The 12,735-nt window shown below is 47.1% G+C and overlaps 1 protein-coding gene across 1 annotated transcript in view; it reads right to left on the reverse strand.

The window, feature by feature from the left end:
• Positions 1-729: 729 nt before the first annotated feature.
• LOC118588782 overlaps positions 730-12,735 on the reverse strand; it is a 40,455-nt gene continuing 28,449 nt past the window's right edge. Inside the window, exons 4-6 of the mRNA XM_036195325.1 lie at positions 6,657-6,786; positions 3,377-3,550; positions 730-960 (exon numbers count right to left, since the gene is read on the reverse strand). Coding sequence (XP_036051218.1) covers positions 730-960; positions 3,377-3,550; positions 6,657-6,786 — 535 coding nt within the window. The remainder of the gene's footprint in view (positions 961-3,376; positions 3,551-6,656; positions 6,787-12,735) is intronic.

Consider the following 12,735-nt stretch of genomic DNA (forward strand, 5'->3'; position numbering starts at 1 on the left):
CACTCTGTGATCAGTCACATTGAGGAACTAAACCTGAGATGACCATCTAGTATCCTGGGGCTAGCCAATGAGCAATGGTGGAAAAAATAGGAATCTGATGCACAGAATGGCAGCCTTCTTCTCCTCTAACTCTTCAGGCTTCCGAGGAAAATGTTATTGAGGAGCTAGGTCTGGTTGTGCCTTTTACACTTCCTAATGGTTCAGCCAGTGCTGTGGATATTGCTCTGTGTAAATAAAATGCTGATTGGCCAGTAGCCAGGCAGGAAGTATAGGCGGGAGAAGTAGAGAAAAGAATTCTGGGAACAGGAAGGTGAGGGAGAGAGATTGCAAGCCGCCGCCATGAGAAGCAAGATGTAAGGTACTGGTAAGCCACGAGCCACGTGGCAACTTATAGACTAACAGAAATGGGGTAATTTAAGATATAATAACTAGATAGCAAGAAGCCTGCCACGGCCATACAGTTTGTAAGCAATATAAGTTTCTGTGTGTTTAATTGGTTGGGTCTGAGCGTCTGGCAGGTGAGAGAGATTTGTCTTGACTGTGGGCCAGGCAGGAAAACTCTAACTACAAGCCCTCCCCATAGCATCCACACAGGACATGATATGTCCATTTCTTAGACTGTCTAAACACTCTCATCTGCGAGGCTGGCTCAAGTCTTGGATCCCTGGATATTACTTGTTTTCATGTAACATCTTGCAATAAGGGACCACAATGCAGTTTTTTGCAATTTTATTTCATGTCATTATACTTTGTTGCTTTAAATATTGGGGGGAATAAAGGTGTTTTAATGTGGCTCACTGATTTCTCTTTTTCATGATGGCTGTCATCCTTTTCCAAGCCCAGCTCTGTGGGAGACAGGGGTAAATCCTGGAGATTCATGTCACCGTAGGATGAAGTACTTATTCTCTGCATTCGAGAACTCATGGGCAGGTCTCGGGGTAACACTAGCCTTCGCATCTCCTACGAGGCAGAGAAGAATCATGGTGAGAAAGAGCATGGGGGTTGAGAGCACCTATTGACATCACCAAAGGGAGCTGTTAATGGGAGCATTCTGTTGAAGCTCCCCAGGTTCAAACCCTGGCTTTGCTCTGGAATACTAACAGTTGCAGACAAATAACTATATGTTTCTCTAGCTTTATGTGGAGAGTGAGTGTAATGCTCATTTGGCAGAGTGCTTGAGAATCTTTTTTTGCAGAGTCTTCAGTGACACACCCAGGTGTTGTTTGAGTGATAAATGCTCCCCATAGACTCATGTATTTGATCACTCATTCCCATCCCCTGGTGGCGCTGTTTGGGGAGGTTGAGGAACCTTTAGGAGGTAGAGCCTTGTGGGTAGGCTTTGAGAATTTATGGCCTTGCTCCACTTTCTGTTCTCTCTTTCTGCTTCCTGTTTGTGCTTCCTGATGCCACCATGCTGCAAACATCACGCTGTCACAGACTCTATTTCTCTGGAGCTGTGGCCCAAATAAACACTTTCTTTCTTATGTGTTTTTGGTCAGAGCACTTTATCACAGCAACTGAAAAGTCACTACTACAACATGAGGTGTGGTAAGAACTCAACACATGAGCACTGTTCTTTCTAGGACATAGGAGAGAGTCTCTTCTCATGGAGAAGGCATCCACTTTTAGGGACTTGTTCTGCAGGAAGACCGTGTGTGTGTGTGTGTGTGTGTGTGTGTGTGTGTGTGTGTGTGTGTTTAGCAGAAAGCAGTGCGGATATGGATGACTCTTAGCTCCTTCTGAGCATTCAGTTTATGCCTGTTCTCATTAACTGCTTATCATGATTTTATTGGCAGCATTACTTTGGTTTGTGACAGTGTTTCCCTAGAAGCATGCAAGCTCCTCAGAATTGGGGTATGGGTCCGGCACAAGCACAGTGTTTGAAGAATATTGGCCAGTGGACAGAAGGGAGATCTGGCTAGTTTCTAGAAAGGTTGGAGCACTCACAGTTTTTAAGTTCAGCTTCGCATGGGAGTCACTGGTGGTTTGTGTGACAAGCCATCTGGTCTGCTCTGGTCTCGAGGAGCTGAGATACTTGCTTTTAGAACAGGGACCTAGGGGTTCTCTGAGGCTCAGCACTTCACCATGCTAAAAGTTGGAAACTGCGGGGACAAGTGTGAACCCCAGTCTTGGGAAAACCAGATCGAGTTGGTCACTTCATCTGTGAAGCTTTAAGACCCACTGATGTAATGTCTGGGATCCAACCCCAAGCTTCTTCTTTAACTGTTCTGAGAAAGACTTGGTCAGTAGTACTTCTAATTACCTGGCTGATTCTGATGTTCAGATCAGCATTAGTACAGATGTACAACGGTCGATTCCAGTATACATGGGAGGGCCCTGACTAGTTGCCGTTGAAATCCTGTCTCCCCAACGCTTGGGGTTCTACTTGCTTAGCGCCTAAATTTACCCACTGTGCCTTCCAAGACATATAACTTTTGATGTGTGCCGTGGTAGAAGCAAGGTTGGGATATGCCGACTCATCAATAATGTACAAAGGCAATGGATACAGAATCATTTAGGAAGGCAATTATAGCTCCTCCCTACCTTCCCAGAATGCTCTGCATAATTGAAATCCTGAAAGCTTGGGATCCAGACGTGTGTGTGTGTGTGTGTGTGTGTGTGTGTGTGTTTATGGATACATGGAGGCCAGAAGAGGATGGTTGATATGCTAGTCTGTCATTCTCTACCTTATTCTCCTGAGATTGAACCTGTAGCTGGACTGGCATCCACTACATCCCGGCGAACCCTTCAGTTTCTGCCCCTCTCCACCCACAGTGCTAGAATTACAGGCATGAATGGGGCCTTGCTGAGCTTTTTATGTAGACACTTGGGAGTTTGAACTCAGGCCCTCATGCTCACATAGCCCATTAAGTCATCTCCTCAGTCCCTGGAATCTACATTTTAATCAGGCTTTCCAAGTAGTGCAGTGGCACACTCAAGTTTTTGGACCGCAGGATTGTATGACAATTGTCCCCCGTTCCCAGTCTACCTCTTCCTTTGAAATCATCTCATCTCTGAACAACAAAGCCGTAGCCACTGCCTTATAATCTTCCCCTGGACTTCTCTGCGAGGTCGTTGTTCCACACAACCTAAGAGACTACGTAAAGTGGCGGATGGGAGGATGATTCTCAACTCTTTACACCCTCGTGTTCTGTGAGCTGGCAGTGAGCAGAAGTGGAAGGACTGCATTTTTTCCTGCAGATAATGAATCAGGAGAGTAGATTCCTGCCGTTTTAAGATACTGAGTTTTAGAGTTTAATTTTAGTCCTTTGTTACTCAGCATTAGTGGGGCCACGACTGACTAATATACTTTTGAAAGGGATAAAGAACTGAGGTTCAGCAACCCCCCACCCCCACGACTTAATTTGAAACTCACCGTGGTGGCCAGAGCCTGGAAAGGAGAGAAGATCTGCCCAAACTGGTAGCACTTGTGCATGCTGATGTCACCAAAGCGGCTACGGCGTTCCTTCCAGCCCGCCAGTCTCTTCTCTGCCTTCATGTCCATGAGGTGCCGGAAAGGGCCCTGCTGGGGTAGGCGGGCCATACGTGCCTGCAAAGGAACCAGTTACCATGGACACACCGTAAGACAAGCTGCATCCTGTAGCAGGCAGTTCTCATTCATGCCTCTCGTGTGTGAGATGAACTTTTACTGACGTTTGCCTTCTGCGACTGAGAGACAGAGGAAAGAGCCATGCCCTCCCCTGCTGTCAGGAGTCTGGTACCACTTATGGGGAACCAGGGCACTGACTTAGTTCCAGCCAGAACCATGCCAATTCACTATGGGATCTTGACTCTTCACTCAGCGCCACAGGGATGATTGACCAAGGTTTTGTCGTTGGTGTTCTCCCCAAGCCTTCATGCGCCTAAGTTAGATGAGGAGCGACTCAGACTCAGTGAAGTATTTGCTGTGCACTCATGAGGCTCTGAGTTTGGAGCCTCAGCACTCATAGGAAGCTGGTTATAGCAGGGCACACATGTAGTGCTGGTGCTGGGGATGCAGTGACAGGAGGATTCCTGGAGCCCACTGACCTGTCAGTCTAGCTCAGTTAGCAAGCAAGTGTCAGGGAGGGACCCTGTCTCAAAAATATCCGGGAAAAATGATTGAGGAAGACACCTGATGTTGACTTTAGAGTGTTCTGGGGGTGGAAACCAGCCTTCTCAGATGCCAAGAGGCAAGATCTGGTGGGCCATGTGACCCTCATCTTGCTTCTGTAAGAAAATGGGAGGCAGAGGCAGGCATATTTGAGTTTGAGGCAGCCTGGTGTACATGAGGAGTTCTCGGCTAACCAGTTATAGTTACATGGTGAGATCCTGTTTCAAAAAGCCAGAAAGAGACAGAGACACAAACACGGGGCGGGGGGGCTGTGGGGGGAGGAAGAGAGGAAGAGAGAAAGAGATCAAAGGATCCTCACTGACTTTCCACTAAGGGCACAGCAATGTGGATGCCCAGTGGATCATCCAGTATGAGAATCTTCCCTAGTACTACCTTTGTGGTGTCCCTGCCCAGTCATAATGCTGGAATTCTTTATTGACAGCATGCCCTGGTAGGTGCCCTGCCTTCCAACACTTTGATTCTTCCTGTGATGGTTTATCTTGCTAACTTGATAGGATTTGGCATTACTGTGGCAACAAACCCTGGGCGTGCCTGTGAGGCATTTTCTAGATGAGACTAAGTGCTGTGGGAAGACCCACCCTACATGTGGGTGGCAGCATTCTGTGGGTTGGGGTCCTGGACTCAATAAAACGAGTGGTATCAAAGAAGTGCCTTTACTCACACTCTAACCACCATGCTTCCCTCACCAGGCAGACCCTAGAGCCAAATAATCCTTCCTTCTTCCTTTTTGTCACGGTCCCTGGGAAAATAATTAATGTGCATCATCTCCATGGCTTTCCTAATTTCTGACCATGTCATCCTTGTCTCATTTCCCTTCTCGCCTTGCTCTTTTGAACTGTCAGCGGGTCCCAAATTCTTCCTGGACAGTACCCATTTCTCTTGTGCAATTAGTGCCTGGGCGTGTGTGTGTGGGGGTGTCCTTGACTCCTCATCAGGGGACTTCCCAGGACTTTTTGGTTTCTTTGTCAGTGGAAGAGTCCCAGCAGTTACTATCTCCATCCACATCCTGATTCCGTTGTTTCCACAGAACCAGAAATATGGCCAGTCACTGAGATTGGTGGCTGATGGCTTTGGGCTGCTGACAGTATCCCCGCTCCTTCTAACTAAGCATCTGGCAGGGTGAGGGGGTGCTGGGGAGTGGGAAGCTGGACTCACCACAGGAACTTGGTCCCAGGGAGGGTTAAACCACATCCTGTCTCCCACACAGCAGGAAATAGGACTGTTTTTCTTCCAGCACTGACCAGAATGACACCAGGTAGGGAGGGAGACAGCCATCCTGGAAGCAGGGCAGAGGAGCTAACAGACATCAGGATCTCAGGAATCAAGCCTCTGTCCTCCCAGATGGGAAAGCTGAGACTCAGCAAGGGGAAAGGGAGGCTTCTCTGTGTCTTGTCACCTACGCTGACATCAGGTTGAAGTGTCTGTACGTAGTTTTAGGCCAGTGATGCTTTCAAAGGGTTCACCACGAAGAGCCAAGACTTGTTGACAAAGGACCTCAGAAAGAGCAGCCCCATCAGCTCTGACCAGAACTGACCTCGTGTGGAGCTCTCTGCAGTGAAAAATGAGTAGCCTCTTGTCTCTCACTGCCTCCAGCTCTGTTGTTTACCCCGGTTCATCGTTTTCTGACTTCCTTTAGATGATCCCTGTCACCATCCTCTTCCTCATCACCACCGTCACCTGCCACCATCTTATTTTTAGTACAAGACCGAACTGTACATCCTTTCTGCTTGCATCGTACCCATCCTCAGCCTCCGCTGCTCTCTTGCCTTTTCCCTCACTCCCATTCATTTCAAAGACGATGACTTGGGCTTCCAATCAATAACTTATCATCTCTGCTGGAGACCATTCCAGACTCTGAATGGAGTTAGCTTTCCTTAGGACCCTCACAGCATCCTCTTAAAGGGTCTCTGTCCCTATGTGACTTACTGCTAATGTCTCTCTGAACCTGTCCCAGTTAAACCCTGAGGTTCTTGTGACCAGGACCTGTGTTTTGTCTACCTGTATGGCTTACACACTGTGTAGGAAGTTCCCTAGGCATTTTCACCCAGGTGAGCAATTGGATTTGGAATATATGTATATAGGGGTTAAAGATTCAGAAGAACTCTGAAGTGTTGGGGAAACATTTCTCACAAAGTGAAATGAACCCATTACCTTTGGGAAAATCAGTTAACCCATTAGAGACAGGAAAGACATCAAGGCATCAAGAGGCAAAGACCAGACCCACAACACCTTATGCAGTGGACACACACATAGCAGAGACTCGGGGCAGTGAGGCAGAATGGAGGTGTCCTGGGGTGGAAAATGCCACCAGGAACCTCAGAGAACTGAATACTGGAGAGTTTCTTCTTTTGAAAGATGAAACCCAAGTGAGTTTTCTCAGTACCATTTTTACACTTGTAGGGTTTCATTCCTCTCTAATCTGATACAGTGGTAGGCTGATAAGAATGTCCAGGCGGGAATCCTGGTGAGTTAAAACCACTTACTCCAGTCCCTCTGGTCCCCCCACCCCACCCAGCCACTGTTCCTCATTTTCTCAGCTCACCCTTCTGTGGGGACACATCTTCTCCGTCTGCAACAGGTTAGGAGAAGAAAGAGGACTCACATCATATATTCGGAAGCTCTTTGTTATTGGGGGGGATAATTCACAGCTTCGCCCTGCAGCCTTGCTGTCACTCAGACATGAGGACATTAGAGGCGGATTCACAGCTCCCAGAGTGGTCGGCAGCCTCCAATCTGTTTCAAACAAGCAAGAGGAGAAAGGCTGTATCCTAGAATCCCTGATCTGGAGCTATTTTCTTTCCTAGCATGAACGGGGTTAATTTTGTGGTGTCTGACCACAAGGCATGGCAAGAGACAGCAACACACCCTCCGCCAAGCGCCAAGAATGGGAGCTGTGGTGGGGATGTGTGGTGGCCAGTCTCAAGCCGCTTGACAATGCTATGAGGACTTTTCTTGATCAGATTATTTCAAGCAGGAAAATTGACCCTACGTGTGGGTGACATGCTCCGGGGGCAGTCCACATGGGCACGGCAGAAGGAAACTGCTTTCTGCCTGCTTGCTTGTACCCTCCCCAGCAAGTTCATCCCAACTTCTTTGGGATTCTGGCGTAGTCTGAAGACCAGCAGCTCTCCAGGAAACCCCCAGGCCTCAGTGTCCTGTTGGGACTATTGAGACATTCTGCCTCATGGGCTGAACAACTACTGCGTTCTTGGCATGTCCACTGTGAGACAGACATTGTCAGACTAGGGGGACCACATCCTTTAGCCAAGCTAATAAACCCCCTTTGAGTATATTTATTCTATCAGCCCTGTCCCTTTGGAGGAGCCTAGTAAAGCTGCCACGTGACTCCTAGGTGATGCTTGGAAATGCCTCTGTGGAAGCTCCAAGAGTACGATGAGGATTGTGGGCGATTCTCTTGGCCAGGAGCATCATGAAGAAGTCGATTTGCTGAAGCTGTGTGAGTTGAATGGCTCCTCACTGTGGAGATTTAACTGAGTAGAGACTATCACCTAGGGCTCCAGCATGACTGTTTAATTAGGTCAATTAGGAGTCAATTGTGTAAACCCTTCATTTTGCTGCACGGATGCAGAATTCTCCTATCTTATGGCAGAGGTTGACCAACTTTCTCCTCAAGGGCCAGAGGGTAAATACTTTAGGATTTGTTGGCCACGTAGTTTTTTGTTCCGACTATATAGCATGGCTATCGAAAAAGTAGCTTTGGTTGGGGCTAGAGAAGTAGCTCAGTCAGTAAAGTGATTGCTGTGCAGTAACAAGGACCCAAGTTTGATCCCCAGAACCTGCATTTAAAAAGTATCAGGTGTGGTGGTGGTGCGCGGCTGTGCTCCCAGTTCCTGGGAGGCAGAAACAGGAGGATCCCTGGGGCTTGCTGGCCAGCTAGTCTAGGTGTCTGAGTAAGCTCTAGGTTCAGTGAGAGACTGTCAGAAAATAAGGTTGAGTGGCTGAGGAAGATGCCCAGCCTCAGTGCGAATGCTCATGTTTGTGTGCAGGTACATGTGTATGTGGATATGTGCAGAGGCCAGAGCACCACCTTGGCTGTCATTCCTCAGCTGCTACCCATCAGTTCAGCGAGGCTGGCTAGCCGGCAACCTGCAGGAATCTACCGGTCTCTGCCTCTACAGTGCCGGGATTATAGCAGCATATTGCTGTACCTGACTTTTCATACGGATGCCAGGAATCCAGACTCAAATCCTTGTATGTTTTCAAAGCAAACACTTTACCTTCTTTATATTAAAAATACAACAAAGGACCCCAAATCCTAGAGAGAACAATTTCATTGTCATATTCCTTAATCACTCCCTCTCATACTAGCCTGCTTTGGGGATTCATGAGTTTCTTAGGTGTAATCTACCTCCCATGGATGCAGGAAAGGGTTATTCATTCTCCCACACATGAACACCAGCGAGTAAGTTAGGGCATCATCTCCCTTAGGTTTTCTCGGAAGGTTTCCTCTAAGGGTCAGCCCTGATCCCTCCATGGAAGGAGTGGCTGTGTGTTTCCTCGCTGTGTCCTTCCTTGGCCAGGGGTGCTGTGTGCTGTGTGCTTCCTCAACACCTCTTGCAGGCTGAGTGGCAGCCTTGAATTTCTCAAAACAGTGACAGAAGTGAACTTCACCAAAGTTTCCCCCTAGAAACTCAAATTAGATATAAAAACATGACTCAGAATCATTCTTTCTGAGGCTGCCAAAACATTTAAATTTGAGGCTGTGGTCAGCTCTAGTTGGAGGCATTCTTTTGCTGTTGTTTTTCCTTGTGTTCGTGTTCCTGTGTATGCACACATGTGCAGTGGATGTGGAGGCTGGTGGTCAATCTTAGGTGTCGTTTCTCACACACTGTCCATCTTTTGTTTAGACAGGATCTCTCACTGGCCTGGAACTTGCCTGTTAGGCTAGACTGTCTGACTATGAACTTCAGAAATCCATCTTTCTCCTTCTCCTGGTGTTGGGATTTCAGATGTGTACTGCCATGCCTGATTTATGACATGGATGCTAGGGATCAGACTCGGGGTATCCGCTTGCACAGCACACACTTGACTGACAGCCATCTCTCCAGCTCTGAACAGTTTTTGACAGAGTAAGGTGAGGGTGGGCTACCATGGTTTAGTGGGCATCTGCTATTTAACAGATTCTCAATGTATATTTGGAGAACATGTGCATGGGGAGAGAGCTGGGAAGACGGTTGTCTGAGCAGAGACTTTGCTCTTCTTGCAGCTGCTGGGATGCCTCTCAGGACTTTTCAGAAGTGTGTGATATGAAGGGAGGGGCTTCCCCATTGGACCCTAGGGACCAGGGCACACATGGCTTTCCATCTCGGCTTCCATTAGCCCAACATTTTCTTAAAAGTAGAATCCGGCTTCTTAGGGCTTGGCTGAAGCCTCCTTAGCCAATAAGTCTGCTTTTTTGACTCATACGGCTGGACTCAGGGAATGTCCATTCAGCGGCAAAAGGGTCAGCCCCACCCAGACCGGGATGCACTCTTGAGCCAAGAGATGGAGGCCCTGGGGATGAGAGGAGGCACAGGGAGGCGGAGGAGGTGGTGGACTCCATGTTGTTCTTTATTTTAGTGAGATAACCAGGACTGTTGGGTAATTTTTAAATTCCATCTGTAGTAATGATTCTTAGGGGGTCGGGGTAGGGGAAAGGAGGGGAGATGTAGGGAAACAATTCTCTGGAAGTGATTAAGCCCTGGAGATAACACATACTCACAGAAAACTGGGGGAAAAATTTTAAAAAATGTGTTTATAACCTCAAAATTAATCCCATGCCCTTGATGCTGAAAATACTTCTCTTTGGGTGCAGAAAAGGTGTCTTCCTACTTAACTCTGAGCCCTTTAAAGTAAAAATAGCTTTCTACTGAACTATTCTTTTTCCTCTTTAAAAAAGAAGACACTGCTAGAGATTGAGCTCAGGCCCTCGTGCACACTTGTTTTTTGTTGTTGTTTTGGTTTTGTTTGTTTGTTTGTTTGGTTTTTGTTTTTTTGTTTGTTTTTTTTTTTGGTTTTTGTTTGAGAAGGAGCCTCACTATGTGGCACAGGCTACATAAACATATATTAACTTGCCTACAGGAGCCACCATGCCCATGTCTGTGGAGACCAGAGGACAACCCTGGGTGCCATCTTTGGCCTTCCATCACCTTTGAGACAGGGTCTCTCATTTGATTGAAGTCTCACCAATTAGGCTCAGTGCTGGGAGTCCAAGTGTGCACTGTCACACCTGGCACTTTCTGAAATTTTGTGTGAGTTCTCAGGGACTGGACTCAGCTTTTCAGTTTCTCAAGGCAAGCCCATTTGGAACTATTTTAAAAGGGACTTTAGTGTTCAGGACAGGCGTAATGAACTCCCACTGGCTAGAATGGCAACTCCCAGTCTTGGAAGTGTGGTGGCATCTCCCAAGGAGCTTTCAAAAACTTCAGTGCCCATTGCTTTTGAGTTTAGCCGAGTGATGCTTTGGACAAGTTTCCCACTATTTCAACCTGGGCAGTGAGGGCTCACGCACCTCCAGGTTGGAATCAACTTGTCCACACAGACTCCAGCAGCCAAATAGCTGCTCCTCTGACTGCAAGCTAGAAGCCAAACCAGGGGCTTTTGAGGGTGGAAATAATAACCCTACAGATCACAGAGTTTGACTGGTGTCAGCGTTTCTTATTTCTGACAGTGGCTCCATATGCCAAAAAACATTGGGTTTTTTATATCAAAAAGTCATGTGGTTATATTAAAGCTTTAATGCTTCTTGCCAACTTTTGCATCACAGGAAAGCTGTTAATGCCAGAGAAACACCGTTTTAATTTAATTTTGTTACTGTTGCTTTTGCTGCTGTTTCACGTAATCCAGGCTGGCCAAACTCTACGTGTAACCAAGGGTGGCCTTGAACATCTGATTCTTTTTCATCTACCTCCCAAGTGCTGGATGACATGCAGACATTGCAATGCCTGGCTTGTGATTTCTTTTAAAACAAGGTTTATGTTAATATTGTTTGAATTCCTCAGCTCCTAGCATGGGGCCTACCTACCATGTGGCTTGAGTATTCAGAATGACCGTATGAGATGGGATCTGAATCTTCATTGTATGGGGTATGACAGGCAGAATTCTAAAGTGCCTAAGATTCTAACACCCTATGGTACACATCCTAAATGACCCCTCTCCTTGGATGTGACCTGGGCGAGTGAATATGATGAGTCAACATTCCCATGGCTATGGTGCTACATGGAAAAGATGAAGGCATTTCGTAGTTAAAGATCCCAATCAGTTGTCTCTAAAGTGATCAAGGTGGAGATTATGGGGCTGGAGAAATGGCTCACTGCCTAAGAGCACTTGTTGCTTTTCCAGAGGACACAGATTTGTTTCCTAGAAGCCATGTGGTAGCTAAGAATCATCTGCAACTCCAGTTCCAGAAGATCTGATGTCCTTTTCTGGCCTCAACAGGTGCTGCACACATATGGTATCCATGCTTACATGCATGCAAAACACTCATACCCAGAAAATAAAAGCGAACAAACCAAGGAGCTTATCTTGGCAGGCATGACCTAATTTGCTGAGTCCCTTAGAAATGGTCTTGGGTTCAAAGCCTTCAGGAGACAAGCCACCATGAGTTCTAAGTCCGTGAAGAAATGGATCTTACCAAGAACCCGGAGTCACAAGGAGATGCCAAGGACAGGAGTGAGCTAAGCTTTGCCCAGTTTCCTGACCTATAAAACTGACATAATTAGCAGAGGTTTTAATCCACCAAATGTATTGTCATTTACTCTGTGGCAAGAGGACTCTGAGAGTGGTGGAGAGACAGTGACAGGGAGAGGCTAAGGGACTTGGCCAGGGACACACTGGAAACTGACGGAGCTGGGAGTCAAGCCTCCACATTTGCTACAGTGTACCACTGGCCAATGCCTCACCACCAGTTTACAGAACGAGGCTCGCTGGCACCAACCCTCAGATTTTCTGGAAAATATAAACTGGGACAAACCAAGGCTGATTCTAAACCCTGCTGCTTTGTGAAGTGAGGTGGAATCAGAGGAAAGAGCTGACATCACAACATAGATCTACACACATCACACACACACACACACACACACACACACATCCGCACACTCATATATTTACACATATCACACACTCATATACTTACACATATCACACATACACACATACACCCTCACACACACACATACCATACACATAGCTGCATATTCATACACTCACATATCACAACACTCACATCCACACACTCATACACACACACACACACACACACACACACACACACACACACACACTCCACAAAGCAACAGGAGAGGTTTGGTCACCACCTGGGCTCTCTTTGCAGGATGCTGCCTGTGCCAGGAGATGGAAGGCAGCATTTGTGAATAGATGTGATTCAGTGGTTGTTTCTAAATGCTGCCTCATGCAAGCCCTGGGTGTCCCACACAGAAGACACTATGGGTCCTTGGAAGCTGAGAGGTGCTGTGCTCTAGCTGCCTGGGCTGTGAACTTGACTTACATAATGGGATTTTCTTCTTTTGTGAATTGAGGATAATAACACTTGTCAGTCCTGACCCTCACCATCCATCCGTTCTCCCATCATTATTGATCTTGACTGTCAGAAAGTAAGTGTT

The sequence above is a fragment of the Onychomys torridus genome, chromosome 8 (genome assembly GCF_903995425.1).
Source record: "Onychomys torridus chromosome 8, mOncTor1.1, whole genome shotgun sequence".
In the NCBI taxonomy this organism is placed as follows: Eukaryota; Metazoa; Chordata; class Mammalia; order Rodentia; family Cricetidae; genus Onychomys; species Onychomys torridus.